Genomic DNA, 25,620 nt, shown 5'->3' with positions numbered 1-25,620 from the left:
GGGGTTTGACAATGAACGACGAGATGGGAGAGGTGACGATGTTTGGAGGATTTCGGATTACTGGAACGGTTTGGTGAGACGGAAGGATTACGGTGTGATGAACATATGAGCTGGACCCCCAGACGACTTCTTGTTGGCTTTGGATCGTGCGCCCTTTCGAGGGAGTGTAATACACAAAATATACCAGATTACTGGCTTTAATGCTAATGTCTTCGGACGACCTTTTTTACGATTATAAACAAGCTTTTCGCGCGTTTTCGATTGTGATCTGCAATGTGATGTTTTACGACTGTTTTCTATTTAATTACCACAGAACTTGACGTGTTGTAGATATCAATGGCTTTGAATATGCATGTTTTGACAGCAGAGTTGGAGCTGCCCGGGTGCTTACCGCTCTCATGTAGAGTGCGGGCTGTCGCTGGGGACACCTTCGGACTGTACCAAGATGTACTGAACCCCGGTACCTCTACTTCCACTGAAGGAATCAAGCAAGACCTGCTGAGACCCGCTGTATCCGAGCTTCCGCGAGCGACTTGCAGTTCCAGGCCAAGTTGTGCGGCCATGGTTTTGTTCTCGTTGACTAAGAGAAAATGGCCCTGGTCCTGGCTAAGCGTACCAGTGAGGATGCCATTCAGGTGAAGGTACGGAGTACAAGGACAAGTTACGGAGTCCAAGTACCTCCGAGCTTAGTAGTACCGACCGCGGCACCTTTTTCCAGCAGAAATCCGGAGTACAGTACAGTGTACTCATACATACTAGTACAAGCCGACGGGAGGACGTTACAGAAGGAGCTGGCGTGGGTTCCGGTGGCTCCGCTGGCTTGGGCTTCATGGCTGAGGGGCGTATACTTGTTATGAGTACATGGTACATTGTACTCGTACGTCTTGTGTTTTACGTTTTTATTGTGCTTGTTTTTTTTTTTTTTTTGGTCGTCTTCCTTGCTTTGGTGGAGTTGTTTTTACATTGGATGTTTGTTTTGGTTTTTTTTTTCTTGCTTGACCCCCTTGTCTCTTTTTAGACGGGGACTGGGAGGTAGGTGGTTCCCTTCCATTTTATTTGTGGGGATGTAGGGAGGAGTTGGGAAGGTGGAGAAGACTTTTTCTGTAGGTGGAAGGGAAGGAAAAAAACAAATCGACATGGGCAGAGAGGAAAGAAGAGGAGAATGATGCTGGGCTTTTGGAGTCTTTTTGCGTGGCCAATGGCTGGACGAATACAGTAATTTTCTGCGGGTGGATGCAGTACGCGTAGATGGAGAGTTGGTATGTAGGAGGTACCGTATAGATGGAAAGAGAAGAAAAAGAGTTGGGAATAGGGTTTTGACGTGGCACTATGTTGTTGAGCTAGATGGTTTTGTATTTTGTACATTGGGATGTAGTAGATGATGATAATGAACAAGAAGAACAGGAAGAACAGCGAAGAGAGAGAGGAGAGGGACGCGCAAGATGAGACAGATGGGAATAATGGCTGGCTGCAGGTCGGTGGTTGGCAAGCACCAGCACCACCCTTTGCAGATGACGATGGATCATGACCTGGAGCTGCATCGTTGCAGGGCGCTAAGACGGCATTTGGAGGGACAAAGTTGGGTTACAGCAAGAGAAAGGATGGATGCGATGCGGTACTGTATGTACGAGTACTCGCACAGCAGCTGTTGGACGTAATGTCAAGACAAACTGAATCATCCCACCTCGGCTTACATGTTACAGACATTATTCTTACTCTCTGGATTCCCTCGAGAGTTACCCAATTCGGGCATTTGCAAGAGTAATACGGCCAGCATCTCGTCATCTATCAAATTCCTGCCCTCGTACATGCTGTAATACAACCCCCCCCATTTCCCTCCCCATCCATCCATCACAGATCACCTTTTGAAAATCCGGGGAGGTCATGCAGTAGGGGTTGCGCAAACAAAGACAAACAAAATCCTCGAAGGCGCATAGATGTTGCACACACAGGTAGGCGTTTATACACACCTTGCATAACGTACTGCTGCACTGCTGCACACGCCAAACCAGCGTTAGTGGCGCCAACACCAACACCAGAAAAAGCCTGTGGCTTGCGACGGAGGGTGGCATTCCTTCGTATTTGGCGGACTGAGGCTAGTTTGCTTTTTTTCTTCTTTTTGTGCTTAAAATAGGATTTGGAGGGTGCGGGAAGGGGAGGAGAAAAAAAAAAAAGAAGGCAAAAGCTGGGGAATGTTGATGATGCTGTTTAGCTGAGATGGGCCAATTTGCACGCTTCGGGGCCGCAATTTGGCGTTTTTTGCGCGAGACTGGTAGGGATTACTGTAGAGAAGCAGAGTTTTCTTTTTTTCGATGTATTGTGCTTGTTTGGTTGCATGTTCTGCTTGGACGAGGTTATACGAGGTACGCGGTGGTACGTACCCTCGTACCTTGCTGGCTTTGGGTGGGTGTGGAGGAGTGGGGCGGGTTATGACGCGGCTTGTGCATGATTTGTGCATTGATGCATTGAGTGGAGAAGCATGTGCATAAAGCTGCATAATGTCACTTGATGAGTGTGAGTGTGACAGTGACAACGACAATGACAACTACAGTGCAGTACTTTGACTCAACTGGGAAATGCTGTAAAGAAAAAAAGAGGAAGAAAGACAAGGAAAGAAAAAGGCCGAAAAGTGTATTCTCCATGATGGACGATGCTAAGACACTTTGAGTAATTCCCTGCGTTGTGGCAACCAGGCAGTGGCATGACATGGCGCCTCACCACCAGCTTTTACACCAGCCTCAAAACCAGCGGCGAAAATTGTTCTTTCTGCCTTCTACTGTCTCTTGTTAGCCTGTTCTGTGTCTAGGTAGTACCGAGGCGCATTCCACAGAACACGCCACGCCTATTTATTAGCATTTTAACTTACACCGACACAAGCACAGGTATACACATGCATGTATTACGTTCCTCGAGGCAGCCTCCGTACAACGCCAACAGCCAGCCAAAAGCCCAAAAGCCAAAGCCAAAAATAATAACTCACAGACGGATCACCGGCAGAGGCGACAAGAATCAAATAGCTTCAACATGCCAATCCAATAGATCCATTGCCAATTCCGGATTTGCTCCCTCCTCGGCGAACAATGACGTCGCGGCGCATCCTCGAAACATCGCCCCTCGGCCAATCATGATGGCGAAGTCGCCCATTTACGGGCACGAGGGGAGGGATTATACACGGAAAACCCTCTACGTCTGACAGGATTCATAGGCGGCCAAGGCATTTTCTCACCTTATTTTTTAAATTCTTCCCTCTAATCATTTCCTTATTTTTTCTTTTCTCCGAGCGTGTGGGACGCTGCAGCTCTTGGGGGATTCTTGGCACGGCATATGTCAGTGTCAGGAGGGCGATCGACAACGCTTGTCTGCAGGGGCCGCCTTCACAATGTGTACTTACTTGCTGCGAACTGGACGATTTACGGGGGGTGTTTGTCTGTCAAAGATGGGGGGCGGTCTCGGATTGGCCGGTCCCAAGTATCTACAGAATGCTGGCTGATGCTGTGCGTGTGTAGGGCAAGCAGGGCGTTGTGTTCCCCCATTATGGATTATCGTCTCCACGATGACACTCACAGAAAAAACTCCCAGTCCATCACATGGGAACACCCAAAACAAGGCAATACCGAGATACAGTGACGTCAGAACCCATCACCGGGGCAGATTGACGTCTTACTTGCCCCAGCTGAATCTGGATTGGATCCCCCCAGTAATCCCAAAATGCCTTTCAGCAAGCCCTTTTACCAGCAAAAAGATTTCGTTCACGAGCTTCTCATTGGCTATGAAAGTGTTCCAGCTTTGCTTCGGCTCGTGCGGGATCTCGGAAAAGAGGCTTCAAGCCATGAAGCTTGAAACCACAAAGCTTGCCATGATCACGGGCTTATACAATGACTTCATCTGTTTCACATCGTGCTGCTGTCGTCTCTATCGTCACCCTCCTCATCCTGCCAGTCTCGCATCTTGGCCGTCGGCTCAAGGCCAAAAGTCAAAATAAAAGAGCATCATCACGACAGGGAACCCCCGTCTCCGGTCTCGTGTCTCCGTAGGCCCGCGCCGTTCTTACCCACCAGCTCCGTAGCCGCGCGATGGTCTGTCGGGATGGTCGCGGCCCACAGAGCCGATTGTACACTACTCCCGCTGTTCCACAGGCGGTGCCAATTAACGAGTATTATAAGCAATTGCTTAGAACACATTTTCTCCAGGTTGATAATCATGGGCCCAGTTTCTATAACAATGGGCCTGAGAACGACCCATTGAACTTAAACGATGGTCCCTGGATTCAAAATCAACGTCACATTTCTCTATATTGCCCGACACAATGCGAATTAACAGTTAAAAACTTCATCTTTGACTACGAATAGCTCCCGATTCCCTGAAAGATGCTGTTATAGATGATGGAGCTCGATTTTGCTTATAACGTCTCCCAGTCTCAAGACCACCATCTTTCGGATATGTCGATCGTTTACTCTAAAATCGCTGGAGAAACTCCACAGAGTAAACTGCATGAATCGCTATCTAGGTGCTAGTTCTATAGCTTCACTTCTTTATATGCCCATCATATCTCGGCCGTCGGCACAACCACCCTCTTCACCGGCCTGCTTCGCACCTTCATCCTCTGCTCATATCCATATGCCAGTCCAATCAAAGTCTTCTCAGACCACTTGTGTCCCATAAAGGTCACTCCAAAAGGAACCCCCGGACCAGTTTCCACCAACTCGCCATCCTCGTGCACCGGCTCCGTGTCCGAGTGATAACCCATCGGCACCGTAATCGCCGGGGCTCCTATCACGGCGGCCCACATCGAAGCCATGCTCGTTGGCATCACCACCGCGGTCAGTTGATGCTTGTTCAGGACCCCTGGGAGACCGCCCGGACCACCAAGTTCCTGGAGACGCTCGTAAGCCGACTGGAACCTCGGATCGGTGTTGTCCCACCCTTGCTCAAAGATGATGTCGTCCCAGATACCTGTGTCACGCTGCGGATATGTCTCTAATGGGTGTTTCTGCGTCTGCTCGCGTATGTCGGCGAGAGTGTGAATGTTGTTTGGATTCGAGGTGAGTTGGGCGAGGTAGGACGCAACGTTGGCGTAAAAATCTGCCCTCATAATCACCTTTTCGGCGTCGCGGATGTCCTTTATCGCTGAGTCGAAGTCGGCTTCGATGATGGTTGCGCCGACGACCTCCAGGATGATGAGCGTCTCTTTAAAGGCTTCGACTTCTGAGGCGAGATGCGCGTCCTTTTCTAGGCTTTGCTCGATGGCTTTCCAGGGGACGCCAATTCGGGCTCCTAGCAATGTGTCCCTGCATGCGGCGACGTAGTCTGGTATGCGAGGGATTGCGGCCGTGTAGTTGTCTTGAGGATCTTCTCCCACGATGGCCTGTAGCAGGTACGCTGCGTCTTTGACTGTTCTTGCCATAGGCCCAACGGTATCTTGATGCTCCGAGATTGGAATGACAAGAGCTCTGGATGTCAGTCCAACAGTAGGCTTGAACCCTACGATGCCGCTCCTCTGTGCCGGACAGACAATCGATCCATCCGTCTCACTTCCAAGGGCCGCCCACGCAAGGCCCAAATCAGCAGCTACCGCGCTGCCGCTGGAACTTCCAGAGGGATTCTGCTTGGTGTGATATGGGGCGAGTGTCTGGCCTCCGTGAGATGACCAGCCGTTGATGCTGTAGTCGCGAGCGCGGTAGTTGGCCCATTGAGACATATTGGTTTTACCCAGGATGACGGCTCCGGCCTCACGAAGCTTCTGCGCGACAAAGGCATCTCGAGGGACGGTGGCGCCGATGAGAAGCTGTGAGCCGGCTACTCGACTCATGAGAAACAGTCAAATTATGTTGAGAGATAGTTGGGAGGGCAAACCTGTCGTGTCCATCTTGTCATGTGTGGCAATGTTGTTCTTGATCAAGACTGGGATACCATGAAGCGGGCTGTCCTCTGTGAGCTCGAGTCTGGTAAACATATAATTTTGGTAGATTTACCCTCGAATAGAGCCAGAGGCTCTCTCCTCGTCGAGGTTCTTGGCAATGTCGAGCGCATCGGGATTTGTTTCCACGACAGCGTGAACTGCCTCGTTTACTTGCTCAATACGCGCAAGGTATGCCTTGTGATGATGAGCGACAGGATCTTTGATGGAAGTTAAATCATATTTACCTACTTTTGTGAGCTCGACACTGGTGAAGTGTCCGCCTTTCAGGCCATCGGCGAGCTGGTCGAGTGTTGCATTAAGGAGGCCAGGTATCGGTCCTGATGAGCCGCTGAGACGTAGTCAGACCATTGCCTCTATCAGAGACTTGGATACACGACTTACACACGGCCAATTTCTGGTAGGAGGTCTCCCATTTTGCTCAGCTCAAGTAGGTGATTTAAGATGCTAAAGTTTTCTTGTCGTGAATTTTGATCCTGCGAGTGACAGTGGCTTGGACGTTGAATGCGGGGCATGACAAAAGTGCCATTCATTGCCCACCAGCGGCTGACACGATGGCTCCGCTGAGAGATTGAAGCTGGGAAAACTGAGAAGATGATTGACTAAGTTTGTAACATCGGAAACTTTTCATTTAATATGAAGCATCTGAATGGTCCGCATATTGAATACAGCCCCCCCAAGTATTAAATTTTTGCTCCTTTATCGAGCAGCAGCTGTATCATCTCTTCTCCCTGCCCTGTGGCGACTGCTGCCTGAAGTGCAGTTCCATAAAATTTCCCCCATGACTTGACCTTGAATCCCCCCTCAAGTAGAATCTTCGGAATCTCCATTCTTTCCATAGTGGGCTTGAAAAGTAGGTATGTATAGCCTATAAGTCCTCGAGCATTGACGTTTGCTCCGTTCTTAAGAAGTATCTCCACAATCTCTCTGTCCCCTCCCGTTACTGCTGCATGCAGTGCATTACCAAAAAGTCCTCTCCCGGCGTTAGTCTTTGCTCCTTTCTCAAGAAGCACCTCCACCGTCTTTACATGTTTATTCCGTGCTGCGCATACAAGCGGGCTGCCGAAAAGTCCTCGATCGTTAACATTGGCTCCCTCCTCAAGAAGCAGCTTCACGACTTCTATGTATCCTTCTAATGCTGCGCATACAAGCGGGCTGCCGAGAAGTCCCCGATCGTTAACATTGGCTCCCTTCTCAAGAAGCAACTTCACGACCTCCATGTGTCCTTCTATTGCTGCGCATGCAAGCGGGCTGCCGAGAAGTCCTCGAGTATGAATCTTTGCTCCCTTCTCAAGAAGCAACTTCACAATCTCCATATTTCCACCTGACGCTGCGAATGCAAGCGTGCTGCCGACAAGTCCTCGAGTATGAATCTTGGCTCCCTTCTCAAGAAGCATTTCCACGATATCTTCATACCCTTCATTCGCTGCTGTGCAGAGAGCGTTACCCCCGAGTCCTAGGGCATTGACCTTTGCTCCCTTGTCGAGCACCATTGCTATGATATCCTTATCACCAGTTTCTGCTGCGTGATGAAGCACACTGCCGTCGACAATTCTTTCCAAGGTGCCAAGTGTGGCTCCTCTGTCAATCAACATGGCTAGAATCACTCTGTTGCCCTTCTTGAATGCCCTAGATAGCATTGTATGACCATAGGGCCTTCCACGAGGATTAACTTTGGCTCCCTTGCTAATCAGCATTTGAACAGTCTCTTCGCTTCCAAACTCCATAGCCGCTTCTAGCGCAGTCCCACAAGGTACTCCTTCAGCATTAATGTTGGCTCCCCCATCAAGCAGACTCACTACTAGTTTAGGGAGCCCACGGGCCGCCAGGATCTGCAGTAAGTTGAGAGGCGCGCGGTTTTGACCGTAATCCACGAAATAGTTATGAAAACGTTCCACTCGCTTAAAAACGGTGTCGTGCTCCAAAGTCCGTAGTAACTCAGCTTGGCCCACCGATGTCGCTTCTTCGGCATGATCAAACAAGTAGCGAGAAGCGTATTCGAGGAAAGGGAAGCGAGATTCTATTCCTTCGATGTTTTGCAGTTCTAGTGATTCCATCATTAAGTATGCCATACAGCAGCCCTTGAGGCGATCATGGCTTTCAGCAATGGGATCTGGTATAAGCCCCGGGTCTAGCTTCTGTAACCTGCTGTTACGAACTAGAAAGTCGTTGACGGAACCATGAATAAACTGCACTGTTTCCTTTTCGTCTTCGCTTGTCTTGACATCTTTGTTTGCCTCGTCGTCTTCATTTGTTTTGCCACCTTGGCTTGTTTCAACTTCACCTTTGTGTATTTCAACAAGCCCCCTGGATGAACTGATGATGCGCCGACGAATGACATCAGTCGTTACCTGCAAAGAATTCCACATGCCCAATGCTTGGCTATTTGTCCCGGCTATGATAGCAAAATAGATTTCCTCCGGTGTTAATGGTCGTTTTGCGAACAAGACGCACTGCAAAGTCAAGATGGTCTCATCCTTGTCAGGATTGTCCCTATCGAGCAGCATCGCAAACATTTCCTCCAATTCGCTGGGCATTGCATCCAACATATCTTTCATAGCCTCAACTCTGCCATCTTCATATGCCTTATTCAATAGCCTAATGACGAGCACAACCCACATAAAAATACCAGATGATTTTTTTCTGATCGCTTCTTCAATCTCTTCATCTTTTTTTGTCAAGTTGGAAGAGATATACTTGATAATGTCGTCATCATGCTTTTTTTCCTTTTCCAAAACCAGTTCTTGATATTTTGTGCAGCGGATGGATGGGAAGTGACGGCTTGATAGACATATATTGAGCGTAAAACCAGCATCTGTCGCATTATTGCTCAAATGCTGCAGAAATTCTGCGACGTTCTGCACATCATCTTTACTGCACTCGTCTAATGCGTCTATTATGAAAAGGAGCGGTCCTGACTGGCATTTTGGTATCTCTGACAGGAAGAAGCTTTTAAGCTCTTGTTCGCGCCACTCCCAGTCCCCCGAGCAGTGGTCTTGCTGTTTTTGGCGATAAATTGGAAGAAGCTGATCATATAAACGAGGCTCATGCCGGAGTAGTTGAAATAGTATGGAACGCAGCATACCCAGAGGTGTTTGCTCAAGTTCGGCCCCTCGAGCGTTGAAGAAGTATGCCGCGATGGCATATTTTGCTTTGGTTTGGCAGTATTGCAAAATATGCTTCATCAATGTCGACTTCCCAGTACCAGGGTTTCCTTTGATCCAAAGAAATCCATTATCGCGTTCAGTTTGCTCATACCAATTCTGGAACAACGGCTTTTGAAAAATCCACTCGCAGGTACCTTGCTGTACCGGGGAGATGTTCTGCAAGCGGGCGTCAAGATCGCGGAAGCTAAGAGAGCGCCGACAGTCTATGCAAGGTCAGTTTTGAATCTCTTTTGGAGGTTAATTAGCTGACCCATCCTCTCTTCCCTTCTAATTGAGCTTGTACTGCAGGGGACGGCGTGCTTTCGGGGGAGACCGCTGCGTTTAATTAGCTTGGATTATGAGAGGAAGAAGTTCCGAAAGTCACTTGAATTTCTGCGGTTCCTGAAGAAGATGTTTAGAAATGCTTGTTGTATTCGAATGTTGTCCCCAAAATTAGATCCACTGATGTTCGCAGAGTGTGCTGGCGCACGGGTTGTGCCCATTCGGTGCCCTGCGTCATCATTCATTATTCAAATACGTCAGGTAATAGAGTTGAAGTTGATGATAAAAGAAGGAATACTCTTAATTAGCTGTGGGAGAGAGTATTGGGCTGTTGTTGGGCATTAAGAGTACCCATGTGTCCTGCAGCTTTATTTATGCAGACCAATCATGTCGAATCCATTGCATTGGTGAGCATGTAATAATTCTGGCAAAATGGGCGTAGAGTATTTGCATATATTCTTTATAATTCACCAATGTCTAAGTTGTCTACAATGTTCGTTGACCGTCTTCAATCTCCTTCACCCACTCGTACACCCTTTTCGCAATTACCCAGCTTGTGTCTAGATTGCCCCAAGTTAGCATCACTCATGTTTAAAAGCACAGCTCGACAGACAAAACTCACGCTCTTTGACGCAAAACGCATGTGGAATATCTCCCTCGTCAACTTGTATCTTGGTATGTCCCTTTTCGCTCTTCCTCTTCTCGATAAACGCATCCCGGACATGGTTCGCCACCCAATGGTCATTTTTACCGTAGAAGATGAAGAACTTTGGAATCTGTTGCTGTGATGTCTCGGCACCGCCTTGAGACTCTCCGTTTGCAGAAATTTTGCTTTTGCCGTGGTAGTAATTGTAAGTATCGATGTCATCGTCTTCGGCCGTCGTCTCCCAGAGCTCTTCCTCCCACTTTTCCTCGCAAATGGTGCGCATCTCTGAGAGACCAAGGTGAATCGCCTGCCAAACGCCACCTTGACTCTTCAACCACCGGGCCGTTACCTCTGCTGTCTGAGGTGTGAAACCCAAGACGTGTCTGATGATCCACAAGACAAACGCATATGGAATACAATTGAGGATGAAGTTTGCTAGATTGTGTGCGTTGTTTTCCAATCGGGGGATGCTCATTACCAGACCAACATTTCTCCCTTTGGGCGAGTCGGCAATGTGGGTGAGAGTCGGAAACAGCAGGAAGCCGTGCCGGAGGTTGAGATGAGGCGCTCGAGATGAATCCTGCATGTGCCGATGAAAGATTTCGACTGAGATGTAAGCGCCTACCGAGTGGCCCATGAGGACGACAAAGTCATATGGCCGCGCTGCCTCTCCCTCTTGGCCCTCGGCACCAGCTTCGTCGGGAATGACAGTCCTGGACGCAACATCGCGATATATGCCGTCAATCTGGCCATCGAGATCCCAGGGCTCGTTGCTGGCGCTGAACGGCTCATGATCATCATCACTGAAGCCCAACAAATTGCGCCCATATATGTCATAGGCGGTGCCACCGGAGCCTTCGTCATCCGCATCGAGCATCCCGCGCAAGCAATCTAGGAAGACGGCGTAATAATTGACGAGTCCCGGGTTGCCGCAGATGAAGTAGATGAGGCCGTGTCTCTGGTAGGGACGGACGCCTCTTTGCCGTGGCTTGGCGAGGAGTGAAATGGCGGGGGCCATTTTAGCTGATAGTTATTGATAATTATCAAACTCTTCGTATCCGCATGAGTTCTATTAGCGATCTGTAGATTGCGAATTATTGGAGCTGATGATGATGATGAGAGTAAAGAGTGATTCGCATTGACTTTACAGAGTTGAGGCTTTGGAATGAATGACGGCAGCTAACGTTGATAACAGCCCGCAGTGGGTCAATGCCGAGGCTCTAAGCTTATAAACTCACTGAATTGAATCCATTGCAATCAACTGGTATCCTCCATAAGGGTAGATGCAGCCGTCATCAAAGTCACTGTCGCTGGACGACAGTTAATACTTGATCGTGATTTCAAATATTTAAGTGAGATGAGAAATGCGACATCATGGGAAAGTGTATTCCAAAAGATGAGGTTCTAGGAAAATCGCATGCTGCAAAAAAAATGGGACGACTCCGGAAGGTGGCTTGGGCAAGGGTTGTGAAATGGGAAGCTCAAGTCGAAAAATAGAGGAAAAGGAGAAGAAAAGGATAAGAAAAGGGGCATTTGCGGAACCAGAGCCATTACTCTACAGTTTGGCACGTAGCAGAGTTGGCTAGACTTGACGATGAAGAGATCATGTTATAGATCAATCCAGTGGTGCAATTCAATCTTAGACGCTATGGACCACAGTAAAACGATATACTTACTAAAAGAAAAGAAAAGCCATCTTGTATCAGGCGAATCGGAATTTTGAGAAATATAATCCATCTAATAACTATTCTATACAGTTTTGGCCGGTCTGGTCCCTAAACCCTTTCAGAATCTTTAACAACTTGGGTACTTGATCAACCGTTGATGCTGCCTCTCCAGTGTGCTCATTATTCGTCTCAGAACCTTGCTCATGGTCTCCCATCTCCCCACTGACTGGACCAGTATCTACACTGGATAATTTGGTGTCCATCTCAGAGATTCTCGCCTTCTTTTTTGAAGGTATTATGATGTACAACGTCACAATAACAAGATGTGCGTCTCTAAGGCTCTTCATCGCCTGGATTGTGGCATTGTATGCAACTACGATCGGCGTATTGGTCCCCCCTTCTTTTGCTATGCTTTGAACGAACGATCTAATGACTTTCTTTCTCAATCGAAGGCTCTGGAGGTATTCTTTGTGTTGGTGATCCATATAAACTCGCACACGATCCAGGAACGAGCTTTTGCTGTCGTCCTCCTCTATGCCCAGGTACGCATCCAGAGTAGGAATCAAGGGACTTTGACCAGCAGTCGGACTGCTGACCTTTGTTAGCATCTGTTCCGAGTTTTCAACCTCCTCTTTACCCTCCCAAACCCATTTCCGACCCCACTTGTCGGCATCAGCCCCAACAAGCCATGGTCGAATATCGTTGAAGAATATCTCAGGTCTGACCAGCTCCTTGGTAGTCATCAAGATACCTTTCAGCTCTTGGATAACTTTAGTTGTTTGCGTGAGATACGTTGTAATGCGATCAACGTCGATGTTATTACCAGCTTCGATCTCATTGGTGGATAGTCTCAGTGACTCAAGTGCTTCAGCGCCTTTGAGTTCCATGCGTAGACCGACAAGATACAATCCGGCTTCGTCTGGAGTTCCCGATAATGTGAGCTGAGACTGAATATTATCACTCATTGGAACGGCGTCTTGACCGCGAGGATCATTGAGAGACCAGTTGTGAAGATCATGATCGGAATAAGTCACGAAAGGCGCATGGTTCAGCTCTGATGAGACACCAAGCAGAGGGACAGTAAGTGAACGAGGAATAGTAATGGACTCTGTTGGAGGGGTAGTATGCGCGTAGAATTGAACCATAAAAGTAAGAACAAGATGTGCTCTTCTGAGCTCTCTTTCACATCCTTTGATGTTATCGATCGATAATACTGGCATCTAAAATGGAATTAGAACAGCACAACTTGATATAACAGTAAATTTTCCTACCTTGTCGATTAACTTCCTCCATGCTGAAGCTTTTTTTTCCTCGACAAATTTCTGTGGGCCACCCAATGCTGCAAGTTGCTCAGCTGCCTTGAAACGCTGTGAAGTTGCAGCATCCAAGGTCGCCTCCCATGCTTCCCATGCAGTAGGGAGCCTTGAAAGTGGCATTTGTGGTGGCAGGAATCCCATTCGCCAATCCACTTGGAAATCTTGGGGAACAGCTGTGCTCCCGTCGGCTGATTTGTATGGCAAGATTTGGGAAGACATTGTTCGAAACTTAGAACTTCAAAGATTGAGGATTTCTTCAGAATTGATTTGATTTGAGAATATTAAACAATATTGCAGACTTGTTTTCTGTTGCTTGAAACGGCTCAGACATATATACATAAATATTGAACAACTGGGTACATTCGACATGATGGAGCATTCATCATTCGTATGCTCACAAAGTTAGTGGTTAGCGCTTATCACGACTGCTCACTGCATCATTTCAAAAAGCAATTGGCATCTTTAAGTGACTGAAGAATTAAACTTCACAGATATACTAAGACGCTAGTACGATGATTTGAAGTCATGAACGATCACTAGCATCCACTTACAGTAAGTTTTGGTCCGGAAAATCAGAGAAACTATCCGAACTCAGGATTCTATCCGAAACTCGAGTTCCATTTCCTCCGGCATTTGTTTTAACTGCATCCTCATTAACTCTTTCTTCACGGTCACTGATGAGAAGAGTTCATCATCGGTTTAGTCTTTCTGGGAGGTATTGGTTTGGTCGAGCCTCTGTGTTTGTCGTTCTGCCACAGTTTTGTAGGCCCTTTCTTCATAAAATAGCCACGTGCAGAACAAAGGGTTTCATCTGTATACAGGTACTATGTTACTGCTGTAGACTTCAGGGGATGCAGTCTATTGTGGCGCTTCCCACACACAAGGTCTTCAGATAGCATACACTGTATGCGGCAGGTGTATTTGGCAAAAAAAGTCCCGAGTAGATAAATACATTAAGGATGTCCATTTACGAAGTTTTCGACTGAATCGGAATGTTTTGGGATCATCTGCAAAAAGATAATTCTCCGATACTGGGAATCGAACCCAGGGCTGCTCGGAGCTTCAACTGAAGTTGAGAGCGAGCGATGTTAGCCACTACACCATATCGGATATCGAGATCAAGCGAATCGCTGTCGCCTGACTCGTGGCATGGTCTCGACATGAAGTAGATGATAACTCCTTGCTTCTGATCGTGTAAACAATTTCTGGAGATTCCTGGGCGGCGAGAATTCCTACCGAATAAGAGTCACAGTTCAATTAAAACAACAACAAACAATCATCTACTATTTGTGCGTATTTGCTCGTGTGACTCAATCTTGAGGCAGGTTGATTGACTTCATCTCACTGATCTGAACGAATGGCAATGGTTGAGGATGAATGTTCGCATGAATCATGTAGAAGAGGCTTTGATACGCGATGCTTTCAGCTCATAGTATCTCAAAAAGCCACACAAATGAAGTTTTATTGCTGAATATCTGCATTAAAAACCCTATTTTCCGAGTCGTGACGCAAAAATTTCCTTTCTTCCTTTGCTATATCCCTTCCAATCCATATCGTGGCTTAAACCTAGCCTGCTTGCCTGCCTCTGGTGAACTATTACTCCGGCTCGGGACTTTCGACCTTGATTGCGATATACTGAGCCTTCTTTCTGAGATACTCAATTTCGCTCTCGATATCCTCCTGCTGTAGCGAGATCGACGGGATGAGGCGGTTAAATGGATGCACATACTTTAGTATCTTCGGTATGTCAGATGTCTTCAGGCGCATCTTTTGTATAGAGATTAGAAGCCTGGTTGTTTTGTAGACGTCTCCATCTATTCCTTGCAAGGTATATTCAAAACTGCGACTTCCATCTTTAACCTCCTGGCCAAACATTCGGCAAACAGTATGCGGCAACCACTCCTCCAAATTGCTATCCTTCCAGGAGCTTTCCTCTAGCAAGCCCAGGAGTTTTTTCTGATCGCGCTCAGTGGTTTTCAGAGTCGCAGTCAGGATTTCGAGGATCTTGTGTACCGAAACTGGTCTCTGAAGAGGATGGAGTTGACCGATTTGGTGTGCTGCATTTTCCCAAGCGCAATGCTTTCGGGATGCTTCGAGCATATCGATCAAGAATCCGAGCTCCAATGTTCCCAAATATGGGTTTGTCGGATCGTTCTCCACCACATATATGAACCCAAAATTGTCGACGCAAGCCCGACGGCTTTCATCCCAAGACGCGTGCTCCTCCATCAGGCGAGCTGCCTCTTTTTGCTGCTGAACAAGTTTCTGAAAGTGGTCTCGCTTCAGGCCCACAGCGGAAGTCATGTTTTCAGCAAGAAGAATATCGATATCCACGGATACCATGGCTAAGACATAACGACTCATTGCAAGTAGAAATGAATTGTCGCCGGAATCATTTGGAACTAGCCCTTCGAGTCTGGGCTGCACAATGGAAATAGGCTTGCCGAACCAGTCCCTTTCCTCCTTAGCGATATAGGGGTACGTTAGGTCGATAACTTCGTTTTTGCTGGAAGGTTCATTCGCACTCCGATCGTTTGTGGTCGGATTATCTGAGATGGAGACATCTTTGGAGACAAGGTTTCCACCAATACCGCGACTGCCATCGTTGATCGAGTTTCCACGAGCCCTCTTTCGGCTCATAGTGTCGTGAGGCTGCATACGTGGCATCGGATTATGATCATCTGCCACCTAACGTTAGAGTGGACAATTGATTCTTGCCGAAGAGTACTCACCGGTGGATAGTCTTGGGGGAAATCTCCCATGAAGGCAGTCTGTGATAGCGATCGAAAGGGAGCCTAAAGTCAAGGTGAGCAGAGAAGGCTTTGTTCTGCGGTGATGCGAGAAAAGTCAATGGAGATGAACGTGGAGAGAAAAGAAGGAGAGAGGAATTGAGAGAGAAAAAAGGAAAGGGAAAAGAAGAAGTAGAATAAGGTGGAAGCCGGCAGAATAGAAGCAGCTGCAAGAATTTTAGACAGCTGTCTGGCAGCTGATGGGCTTCGTGCCATGCGAGGCAGAGAGGCGTGAACATTCAGCAGACGCAGGGATGGGCATTGAAGGCTATTGATCCTGTACTCACGATAATATTGTCACATGAGAAAGGATATAAGCTAGGCTACGAGAACACAACAAAGGATTATACATCAGCCATTTTCGAAGGCGTACATAATTCGTCGCATACCTCCCATTTCCACCAGCCCATAGCAGTTGAAACTATCAATGTCACTGTTTGGCGGCAAAATGTGACAATTCAGATGCTAATGGTAAATCACTACATGCTTCAACTTGCATATATACAAATCTTCGAGCACACGAGTATGATTGGCGAAAATAATTCATAATATTCAGTCATGCTTGGATATCCACAACGTCGCCAAACAATAATGGTAATGATACATACAAGCTCAATAGCTGCTAAACCAAACTGATGCGCTTCATCATGATACAGTAAACTTCTTCCTGACTTCAACAAGACCAACCGCCGTCTTGCTGATGACTGCCCACTTGGGCATGTACTGGTAGAGCTCACGCAGCACTGGTATCGTCTTGTCATCATTCATGTCGCTGTAGGCACACCTCACCGTCACCTCCAAATCATCATCGCCCAGCAGGACACGGCCGTCGTCGGTGGCCAGCTGCAAGGTAAGGTCCCACGGCCCCTCCCATTCTCGTCGGAAGAGAGTAATGGTTCGCAATCCATCGCGCGGGATTGTACCAAATCGGCGGTCTGCGGGGGCTGTATCCTTGACTTCAAATCCAAATACAGGCTGAGAGAGGCTCAAAATGCACATCTTGGTATCCAAGGCGTCCACCTTGAGATTTGCAGTCTTGCCGTCAAGTGACTTTGAGCTCGTCGCAGTGATCAAATCTTTCAGTTCTGTGCCATTCGCAAGATAGGGCGGGAGAGATGACGCATCATACTCGCAGGCAGTAAGACCCGAACGTGTCGATGCTTTGCATTCAACCTCTTGGCCGGTAGCAGATGGGATAGTGGAGACGACTGAGTGAACGTATTCATGGATGCCCGACAGAGAAGCCACGTTTGTTCCAGCATCCACGTCGATGACTTCTTGAAAGTACAATTTGTATCGAGCGTTATTGGAAAATGGGAAAGCGGCAAGATTGTAGATGAATGTGGCGACGAAGACGACAAAGAGAAATAGCGGCACGTGGTGAGTGATGCGGTGCATGAATGGTGTCAGAGGGAGCAGGAGCAATATTGCCATGATCCCGACTCCCATGATGGGAGGCAAGAGACTACCACCATCGGCACCATTCATGGCCATTGCGGAAGTCTGCACCAATCCGAGATTTCCTACCAGAATGACATGGATAGGGGCGAGTAGGAGAAACTGAATTATCCAAGTCCAAGTTGGCAGTCGTCCAGACCACGACTGTTCGTGTTCATACGGAGGGTAACTCTGCAGAGGCGATGGAGCAGGTTGATCATATGTCTGAGCCGAACGTCGGTAAGTGCTGGCAAATGTCGGCTGGTCGCTCGATCCATAACCCTGTTCTCCAGCTCTCAGCGGCGTCGTCTCTGTAGCACTCTCTGCCGCTGCATACCCTTGTTCGTCTTGATCGTCTTCGTTTCCAGTGATGGTGTTATCAGAGCTGGTAATTCGAGTATGTTCTGGGGCTGCGTCGTCTTGATACTGGTTGGCAAATTCTTGCTTTCCTGGTAGTGCGAATTGCTCGACCAGCGAAATGAAGAGCGACACAAAGATGGCCGTGTGGAAGAATGCTGTAAAATAGATTCCACCGATGTGCATGCGATCTTCAGCTAGGGCGGCAATGACTTGAACAATCCAAGAGAGGATAAACAACCAAATGAGGGCAAACCCGCGATGGAGAGCAGTTGGTCTAACAAAGTTGGCGCCTCTCATGATGAGCCAGAAGCTGCAGTAAAATAGAGACAACAGTTGAGCCCAGCTAGAAATTTGTTAGTAAAAAAACAACCATGATGAATGACATCAGAGGCAAAACTCACACTGCATATCCGCTGCTGTAAATGATGAGTGGGTTGACTTTAGCAACGAGGAGGACAGCACCGATTGTCAAACCGACGGCAAAGATGAGGGCCAAAGGATACCGGAAGAAGCCACGCCATCCGCTGAGAGCAATAGGGTCATCATGTATCTCAGAGTGCTCCAACTGAATGTCCTTTGCCCAAAAGTAATATTTGTCAGAACGAATGAGCAAAAACGTGGCAACGGCAAGGACCAGTGGCGTCACGATGAGCAGCGTCAGCGACCACGCAAACAACCCTCTAAGCGGGAACGCTGACCATCCACTGCCATACCAATCAAAATAGACACCCTCGGTGGGCTTGCCAGTCTGAGCCAAGTTTTTATCACCGTCTGGGCGATCGCCGCTGAAGACTGTCCCAGTAACCTCAGAGAATCTCTCTGTAGAGGCCAGAGCAGCAGACAGCATGTGCCAAATGCTGCGAACAGAAGTGTGACGAGCATCGTCATCCTCGGTGTGATAGCGTGAGCGAGGATGATAAAAGGCAATGTCCATGCCTCGCTGTCCAAAGTTGGGCGCGAATACTTCAAAATCCGTTCCGCTCTTGATGACTCCTCGCTCGAACGCGTTTGCCGCAACAACGGATCCAAAGGGATGAGGGCTCTTGGAGTAGACCTCGGCAGCTTCAAGATCCGTGGTTCTGAAAAGCATAGCACGGCCTCCTGCTCCAGCTCCCTCCAAGTTGACAAAGGTGTGGCAAAACTTGAGAAGTGGGCTGTAGCCAAACGCACGAGCTCCCAAGAGACCGTCTTCTTCCGCATTGTTGAAGAGGAGCACAACGCCATGCTTCGGCTGGTGTCCCTCGGTGGTGAAGTAGCTCAGTAACTGTAGCATGCTTACGCAGGACACGCCGTCGTCAGTGGCGCCATATCCGGTTGACACACTGCAAAAGTAAGCATACTGATGATTCATTATCAATTGAGTAAGGGGAAATCGGCATATGGACTTACGAGTCGAAATGGCAGTTGACGAGGACACCGCCAGACTGGCTGTACTTTGCAGCACCAACCTGAGAGGACCACCAATCGCCCTCGGGGTCTTCTTTGCCGTGAATATAGACGTAAAAATTGTCACCCTCGAAATAGTAGCCTTGCCAAGTCTTTGATCCGCCCTTTGTGCTTTGTAGCAGCGAGTCGACAGTCCAAGTCACGTTCGAAATGCGGTCATCGAAGATTGTGGCACCCGGCGCTCGATTGGCTCTCGGCGCGTCAAGGGTTTCTCTAACAGCAGATTGTTCGAACCTGTGATACCTGTCAGCAATCTGAAGAAACGACTCCTAGGTATCCTCGGTGGACCAACTTGTCGTCCCAGATCACTCCTCCAGATGTCTCTGTCTTGTAAGGAACGCCATTCCGGTCCAAGATGTTCTGAGAGCGTTTGATCAAGTATTCGCGGACTTCGGCATTTGCTCGACTGTTGTACGGATGGTACTGTTTCGTGATGGTTTGTAGATCGAACCATGCCTCGCTCAGGTTCAACCCTTGCTTGAGAGAATGGGCGGATGGAACAGGCGGCACCACTTCGTGGACGTAAATCAGCGGTATGGTGATGGCAAGATAGATTACCGTCGTCCAGAAGGTCACGGGCCCCGGGCTGAAGCTGAATGGATTGAGGAACTTCATGGTGATTTTGCGATCGAGAGATGACAATGGTGCAACCCGGAGAGCAGCGCCCCGATCATGGGACGATGCAAGACGAGCGCGAGGAGCTGCGGCTCGGCGAGCGGATGAGGTCTAGCGGCGCAAGCGATGGAATTGGGCAATGTCAGAGCTGTTCTTGAAGGGCGTAGAGGTTGAGAATAAGAATAATGGGAATTAGGTCGTATGCGTCATCCCTTGGCCAGCGCCTCTCGAGACGCTCAGCGTTGGAAATAGGAGAACAAAGGAGGAAGAAAAAGAAAAAGGCTGGCTGGCTGGTGAAGCACAAAGATGCAGGATTATAGTACGAGTACAGGATCAATGCATCATGAGGAATGTGATAAAGCAAGGTACCGTCCATAGTGTGGGGTGTCATGTGCAGCTCAGTGCAGCAGCGCTAGAATTGCAGCCAGTGGGAGCCCTGCGGCCTACAAAAGTCCCCGCTACCACCCGCTGTAGCTCCCCATAGCTGGCAGCTGGAGCTTCTATGGGGTCATAGCTGACGTCAACTTGAACCATCTCACCTCGGTTTTTTTGCGCTAGCTGGGTGACATTTGGGGTTGGAGATGCATTCAATCGCAATGGATCAACCAGCGTTGGGCTATGGAATTGATATCCTGGCTGAGTTGAATTTTTCTGAATAAATCTACAAGCTACAACCGCCTTCAAATAATGGCTTACATTCGCCAATAGTAAACCTTGTACTCGGCTTCTTCCCATTGTAAGTATTGATTTAAACCTTCGAGAACCACCAATTTTGCATGATGGTAATGATATAACATGTTATACAACGCCTACCACTTCAACGAGCTGTAGAATAGGGTATCATTTCGAGGATTGCGAGGTATCCAATATAGATTTACGAGGCTCTAGGCCTATACCACTAGTCAGAAAAGTCCTCGTTGGGGGGCTCTCTGCCAAAGGGGTGATTGAACTTAAGGAGTCCATTGAGGCCGCCAACCCATGGATCATCATCCTCTGTTCGTATCACACATGGGACGCCGCCATGCCACTCCTCGCCAGGCCCTGCTCGCCCAACGAACTCGCCTTCAACGTGAATCTCTGACCCAGGTGAGACACCAGCACACCGTCTGCCATCGATGCTGAGATCTAGCTCGCGGCCTCTGTTCTTGGGGCTCATCCGGAGTGTCACCTTTGTGTCCAGCGGTAGCACGAGGGATCGGAAGCTGAGACTGCAAGGACTGATAGGGGTAATAAGCAGCGACTTTACCAATGGATGCACAATAGGGCCTCCAGCGCTTAGACTATAAGCTGTTGAGCCGGTAGGGGTGCTGATGAGGATGCCGTCGGCAGTCGTTTCGGTCAGAAAATGGCCGTTTTGGTAGATGTCAATGATGGCCAGGTGCGGGTGTGAGCCACGGTGGACTGAGATTTCGTTGATGGCGCGCAGGGGAGGCGATATCTCTTTCGGAGTAGCAATCCCCGACTTTGGCTGGCTCGCCAAAGTATTGGAGACTTGGTGGTTGATGTTGTTACCAGCCCTGTCAAAGATGTCGGCCTTGATCCGATGCCGCAGCAAGACTCGAGATGCTCTGTTCATTCCCAGGCTCTTGCCTTTGACTCGCTCCCAGCCCTCACCAACGGTTCTGCTCGTGTCCATGCCATCATCTCTTCTTCTCGGCACCGCTGCATTGCGCCCCGCACTGACGTCGCTTCCGCTCATGTACATCTCCCTCCACGCTTTCTTGTGCTCTGCAAAATTCCATTCCCCTAGAAATCCCAAGGTTCCCATACTAAAGGCCAAGATTGGAGGAACGGATCCGTGTAGCTTGAATAAGCTTGCAGCACGCAAAACGGTGCCATCACCGCCAAAGGTCGCAATAGCATCGATCTTGTCGGCAATGCTGGTACCGTTGTCGACGACAAAGATGGGGAAGTCGAGCTCTTGTTGGATCGGGACGGCAACGCGAGCTTCAATGACAATGTTGACTTCGGGATAGTCGCTTCGGATATGCTTTGCAAACTGGACGACAGACTCGGTCACCTCGGGAGAGTAGAGCTTCTGCACCAGCAACAGATTGCGGGGTGGCCGCGGCCAGTTTAGTGACAGCAAGGACGAGCCAGGCTTTGAAATCTGAAGGTATCGGGGAATCGTCCTTGCTGGAAGCTCTGCAACACTGCGCGACTGTGCGGGCTTTAAAGCATCCGTGGTGGACAGATGTCGCCGGTTAGAGGCCATCGACGGCAGCCGAGCTGGCCGAGCTTGAGCAAGTTGGCGCCATGGTCCTCGGAGAGCTCGAAAGTGTGTAGACATGACTTGGGATCAAGAGGTGCTTATCATGTTGGCAACGCAACAAGAAGAAAACGGCCAGACTTGGTGTTCACAGAATCGTGAGCCAGGCTCTTTTGCAGCAGAGTGAAGATGGCTTCCATGATGATGGAGCTCTGCTGTGGATGAATTTCTTAGCGTTGCAGCGAGCAGATGTCTAGCAAAAGACAATTTTATTCACATAGAGGAGACGTATTGCTATAGTGTGGTTTACCCAACTATCCGTGTCGATGCTACCATTTGGTGCTTGGACAATGCAGCAGCGCATGACGACATTTCTCCAATACTTGTCTATTCATATTAGATTAGATAGATGTCAAGTATTCGTGCGTCTTAATATCCATGTCAGGCAATTTGTTAGGGCTGCACTGTAGGTACGTCAGGCTGCATGATGTACAAACAATTAGGCGCATAGAGTGATACATTAGTGCCAAGGGAGTTGAGGCTGAGATGAAATCCTGCAGTATCCTCAGTTGTGCTGGGCTGAAAGCTAGGCTGAATGCTGAATGTCCACTCAATCTTGTCCTTAGACGATTATACATGGGCTGTTCATTATGTTCTATCTACATGTAGAAGGTAATATGTAGTCACACAAAGCTGTGTTGCCTCGTAAGTCTCTATAGACACATCTACAGGTACACATATTTAATCTCAACTCCTCCATTTACCTCTAGTCACTTACATATCGTGTAATAATTGTTCTATTTTTTTCATTCCTTGCCCGTCATAATCGCCAATCTCGCATCGCCATCCCTCGCCATGAGTTACCAATTATGCGACCAGTGCCAAAGACTTGAACTTAGCGTTGACATGTTCAAGATTGGCGGTGGCAGCAGTTGCAGCCCCTCGTCATCACAGTCTTTGCGACCAAGTAATGGAAGCCCTTTCTTCGCCACTCTAAAAACAATCGAGGCGAGGGCGTCCGAATGTTCGCTTTGCAAAATCATCGCCGCTGCTATTCCTCCGGAAGTTCGTTCAGAGGTCAAAGCCAGAAACACAACTTGCCACCTGGTGTGGGAACTGGATGGTCGCGATTCTCTCGATCCCTCAAGCAGAAAACGAACACGGCGATTAAGAATCCGCTGGAGTCAGGAGCGTCTCAAAGCTTATGAAGCATATCTCGTTCTCGCCGCACCTGCTTCTTATGACGAGTCCAATCTGGACTACCCTCTTCTGCTGAATGAAGAAACACAGTTCTTGGGTCGGCGCATTGGACCAGTTGTCAATAAGAGAAACTTGATTAGAGAGTTTCTTAGACTATGCGAAAATAATCATGACGAGCGCTGCACTGGAAAGCTGGGTATTGAGGATCCCTTTGCTGAGACACTCAAGCAGTCATATTTTGGAGTTATCGACATTCAGAACCAGAACTTGGTTCCGCTGCCTTATACGAACAACAAAGATTACCTCTCGTTTCAACCATACGCGACAGTGAGCTATGTATGGGGCAACATTCGCGATCATAGAACGACTCTGAGCAACATACAAGACCGATTAAAGTCTGGAGGTTTGGCCGCAACCATCGACGCACTGCCTGTGGCACTTAAACAGAGTATTGAGTTGATTGAGAACTTGGGTATCCGCTACATCTGGATTGACTCTCTCTGCATAATTCAAGATAGCAGCCATTCCTGGAACTTGAATTCTCGCACAATGCACCTAAGTACGTCCTCCCAACCCCATCTTCAAGGACATATTCTTACAGTCTGCAGTTTATGGCAACTCTACACTAACTATTTGCGCCGCGGATGGCGCCAGTGCTGAAGTAGGCTTAAGGGCTATTGATAAGAACCATTCGGTAGAGCAAAATATTGGACAGGTTGCCCCTGACGTTCATCTCGTCTTACATCAATCACCAGAATCCAACATAGAAGACTCTGTGGTAAGCACTTTGGGATCAGCCAAAACTGTCAGTCACTTACACTAAACAGTGGAACCGGCGTGCTTGGACATTTCAAGAGCGTCTCCTCTCTAGAAGATGCCTCATATTCACCAAAGGGCAAGTCTATTTCCAGTGCAGAAGTACTGGAATGTCAGAAGACATCTTTGTCGACAAAACCGGCCAGGGCTGGTCTCTGGATCTCACCGGAGCGCCGCTTCAAACACTGACGCAGCTGAGGCAGAGAGCCCTATGGTTCTATGCAAACTGTGTCAGCTTATACACTAAGAGGGAGCTTTATGAGCCATTTGACATTCTTGCAGCGTTCAATGGAATGTGCAAGCTCATCGAAGGGACACTGAGATCACCTTTCACGTTCGGACTACCGACCTCACACTTTGATTTCGCTCTGCTTTGGCAACCCGTCGGCAAATCATCTCTACTCGAGAAACCCATTTCGAAAGACGAAAAGTATCAGAATATGAAGTTCCCAAGCTGGTCTTGGTGTGGATGGAAGAGTGAGGGTGTACTGTATAACCGGCAAATGATTGAAGGATGTTTGTCAGACGTACGTACCTGGCTGAGGGACCACACTTGGATTGATTGGCATATTCGTGACGGCTATGGAACGCCACAGCGAATTTGGGACAATGCCTGGGCAAAGGAGGATCGAAGTACCGAGGAAAGATGGAGAGGATACCGTGGCAACGACAATAGCAACGGTGATAATGATGGCTACAGATGGGCCAGAGACAGGAATCCGAGCCGCAGCCGGAGTCGGAGTCGAGACAGCAGCACCAGAAACAGAGCCACGGTCAGAATCGTAAACAGAAGCAGAAGCAGAAGCAGAAGTAGGAGCAGAAGCAGAAGCGGGAGTAGGAGCTTGAGCAGGAGCAGTAGGGAAGCTAGCGAGGCTTCACATCCAGAAATTTGGGCATCAGCGAAGCAAAAATCGAGAAGTCGCACCAACAGAGCATTACTCAATCGGATTCCGACTTCCCGACCTCCTCCAGAGTTTCTGAGGCCCGCTTACGATCACCACCGCTACTACGAAAATCGCCGTGACAGGGAGCTTAGGGCTATGGAGGGAATGCTGCCACGACCCCCAGCTATTGATCCTTTCGGCCGTCCACTGGAGGAATCTGCCAGAGCCAACGTCAAGAATCCAACAAAGCCTACCTTTGCGCTTACACTACCGGAATACCCTTTCCATGTCCCAGCTGCAGAATCTAAGTGTCGGACTGGGGACCACAGAGAATTTCCCGATTTACCCATTTTACAATTCTTTACCTGGTCAAACAAATTGCGCATTGCCATCAAAGAGACTGATGCCACCTCTGATTTGAAAAAAGAAAAGCTTACCAATGGCAGTCCGTCACCAACAGGTGCCCAAAGCATTTCCAGCCAAGGACCTCTCAGTCAATGCTACATCCTGGACCGACGAGGTGACCGCTGTGGTTCCATCATGGTTGACTCGGAATGGCTGGCAAAAGGACCCTTGCCGCGTCAATGCCGGTTCATTGCCATTTCAGAGGCCAAGTCGTTTACAACGGAAGAAATGCCCGAGTGGACGTATTACATTCCCAAAGAGAGGGTTGAGTCAGAGTGGGATATATACTTTGTTTTGCTTATTGAGTATCATGCTCAGGAAGGTCTTTGGAGAAGGGTTGCTCTTGGAAAGGTATTTAAAACGGCATTTACTCATGATGAAGATACATGGAGGGAAATTTTGTTGGGTTAGAAAAGCTGCATGCAATCTAGAGGCGCTGCTTGGCTCCATATATGTATTTGCGAAGTATTGGAGATCGTGAATAT

The 25,620-nt window shown here is 48.5% G+C and overlaps 8 protein-coding genes across 8 annotated transcripts; 1 reads left to right on the top strand and 7 right to left on the bottom strand.

Moving 5' to 3' along the window:
- Window positions 1-4,543: 4,543 nt before the first annotated feature.
- T069G_09970 (amidase domain-containing protein) lies at window positions 4,544-6,333 on the bottom strand (the record flags this gene model as incomplete). The annotated part of the gene is made up of 5 exons (XM_056177180.1): window positions 4,544-5,796; window positions 5,854-5,921; window positions 5,973-6,094; window positions 6,149-6,248; window positions 6,302-6,333. 5 exons carry the CDS (start codon window positions 6,331-6,333, stop codon window positions 4,544-4,546), a joined length of 1,575 nt encoding a protein of 524 aa, XP_056025658.1.
- Window positions 6,334-6,600: 267 nt separating this feature from the next.
- T069G_09969 (ankyrin repeats (3 copies) domain-containing protein) lies at window positions 6,601-8,454 on the bottom strand (the record flags this gene model as incomplete). The annotated part of the gene is made up of 2 exons (XM_056177179.1): window positions 6,601-8,126; window positions 8,202-8,454. 2 exons carry the CDS (start codon window positions 8,452-8,454, stop codon window positions 6,601-6,603), a joined length of 1,779 nt encoding a protein of 592 aa, XP_056025657.1.
- Window positions 8,455-9,831: 1,377 nt separating this feature from the next.
- On the bottom strand, window positions 9,832-11,009 carry T069G_09968 (lipid-droplet associated hydrolase domain-containing protein; the record flags this gene model as incomplete). Its single annotated transcript, XM_056177178.1, has 2 exons — window positions 9,832-9,905; window positions 9,959-11,009. 2 exons carry the CDS (start codon window positions 11,007-11,009, stop codon window positions 9,832-9,834), a joined length of 1,125 nt encoding a protein of 374 aa, XP_056025656.1.
- A 726-nt stretch (window positions 11,010-11,735) lies between these two features.
- On the bottom strand, window positions 11,736-13,193 carry T069G_09967 (indoleamine 2,3-dioxygenase domain-containing protein; the record flags this gene model as incomplete). Its single annotated transcript, XM_056177177.1, has 2 exons — window positions 11,736-12,878; window positions 12,930-13,193. 2 exons carry the CDS (start codon window positions 13,191-13,193, stop codon window positions 11,736-11,738), a joined length of 1,407 nt encoding a protein of 468 aa, XP_056025655.1.
- A 1,377-nt stretch (window positions 13,194-14,570) lies between these two features.
- On the bottom strand, window positions 14,571-15,614 carry T069G_09966 (uncharacterized protein; the record flags this gene model as incomplete). Its single annotated transcript, XM_056177176.1, has 1 exon — window positions 14,571-15,614. One exon carries the CDS (start codon window positions 15,612-15,614, stop codon window positions 14,571-14,573), a length of 1,044 nt encoding a protein of 347 aa, XP_056025654.1.
- Window positions 15,615-16,408: 794 nt separating this feature from the next.
- On the bottom strand, window positions 16,409-19,621 carry T069G_09965 (peptidase family m28 domain-containing protein; the record flags this gene model as incomplete). The annotated part of the gene is made up of 5 exons (XM_056177175.1): window positions 16,409-17,903; window positions 17,962-18,308; window positions 18,366-18,882; window positions 18,950-19,240; window positions 19,299-19,621. 5 exons carry the CDS (start codon window positions 19,619-19,621, stop codon window positions 16,409-16,411), a joined length of 2,973 nt encoding a protein of 990 aa, XP_056025653.1.
- An 898-nt stretch (window positions 19,622-20,519) lies between these two features.
- Window positions 20,520-21,836, bottom strand: T069G_09964 (ATP-NAD kinase domain-containing protein; the record flags this gene model as incomplete). The annotated part of the gene is made up of 1 exon (XM_056177174.1): window positions 20,520-21,836. One exon carries the CDS (start codon window positions 21,834-21,836, stop codon window positions 20,520-20,522), a length of 1,317 nt encoding a protein of 438 aa, XP_056025652.1.
- Window positions 21,837-22,685: 849 nt separating this feature from the next.
- T069G_09963 (heterokaryon incompatibility protein (HET) domain-containing protein) lies at window positions 22,686-25,546 on the top strand (the record flags this gene model as incomplete). The annotated part of the gene is made up of 4 exons (XM_056177173.1): window positions 22,686-23,589; window positions 23,639-23,808; window positions 23,858-24,527; window positions 24,732-25,546. 4 exons carry the CDS (start codon window positions 22,686-22,688, stop codon window positions 25,544-25,546), a joined length of 2,559 nt encoding a protein of 852 aa, XP_056025651.1.
- Window positions 25,547-25,620: the final 74 nt, after the last annotated feature.

Source organism: Trichoderma breve, chromosome 6 (assembly GCF_028502605.1).
Source record: "Trichoderma breve strain T069 chromosome 6, whole genome shotgun sequence".
Taxonomy (NCBI): Eukaryota; Fungi; Ascomycota; class Sordariomycetes; order Hypocreales; family Hypocreaceae; genus Trichoderma; species Trichoderma breve.
This window is presented reverse-complemented; position numbering and strand designations above follow the sequence as displayed.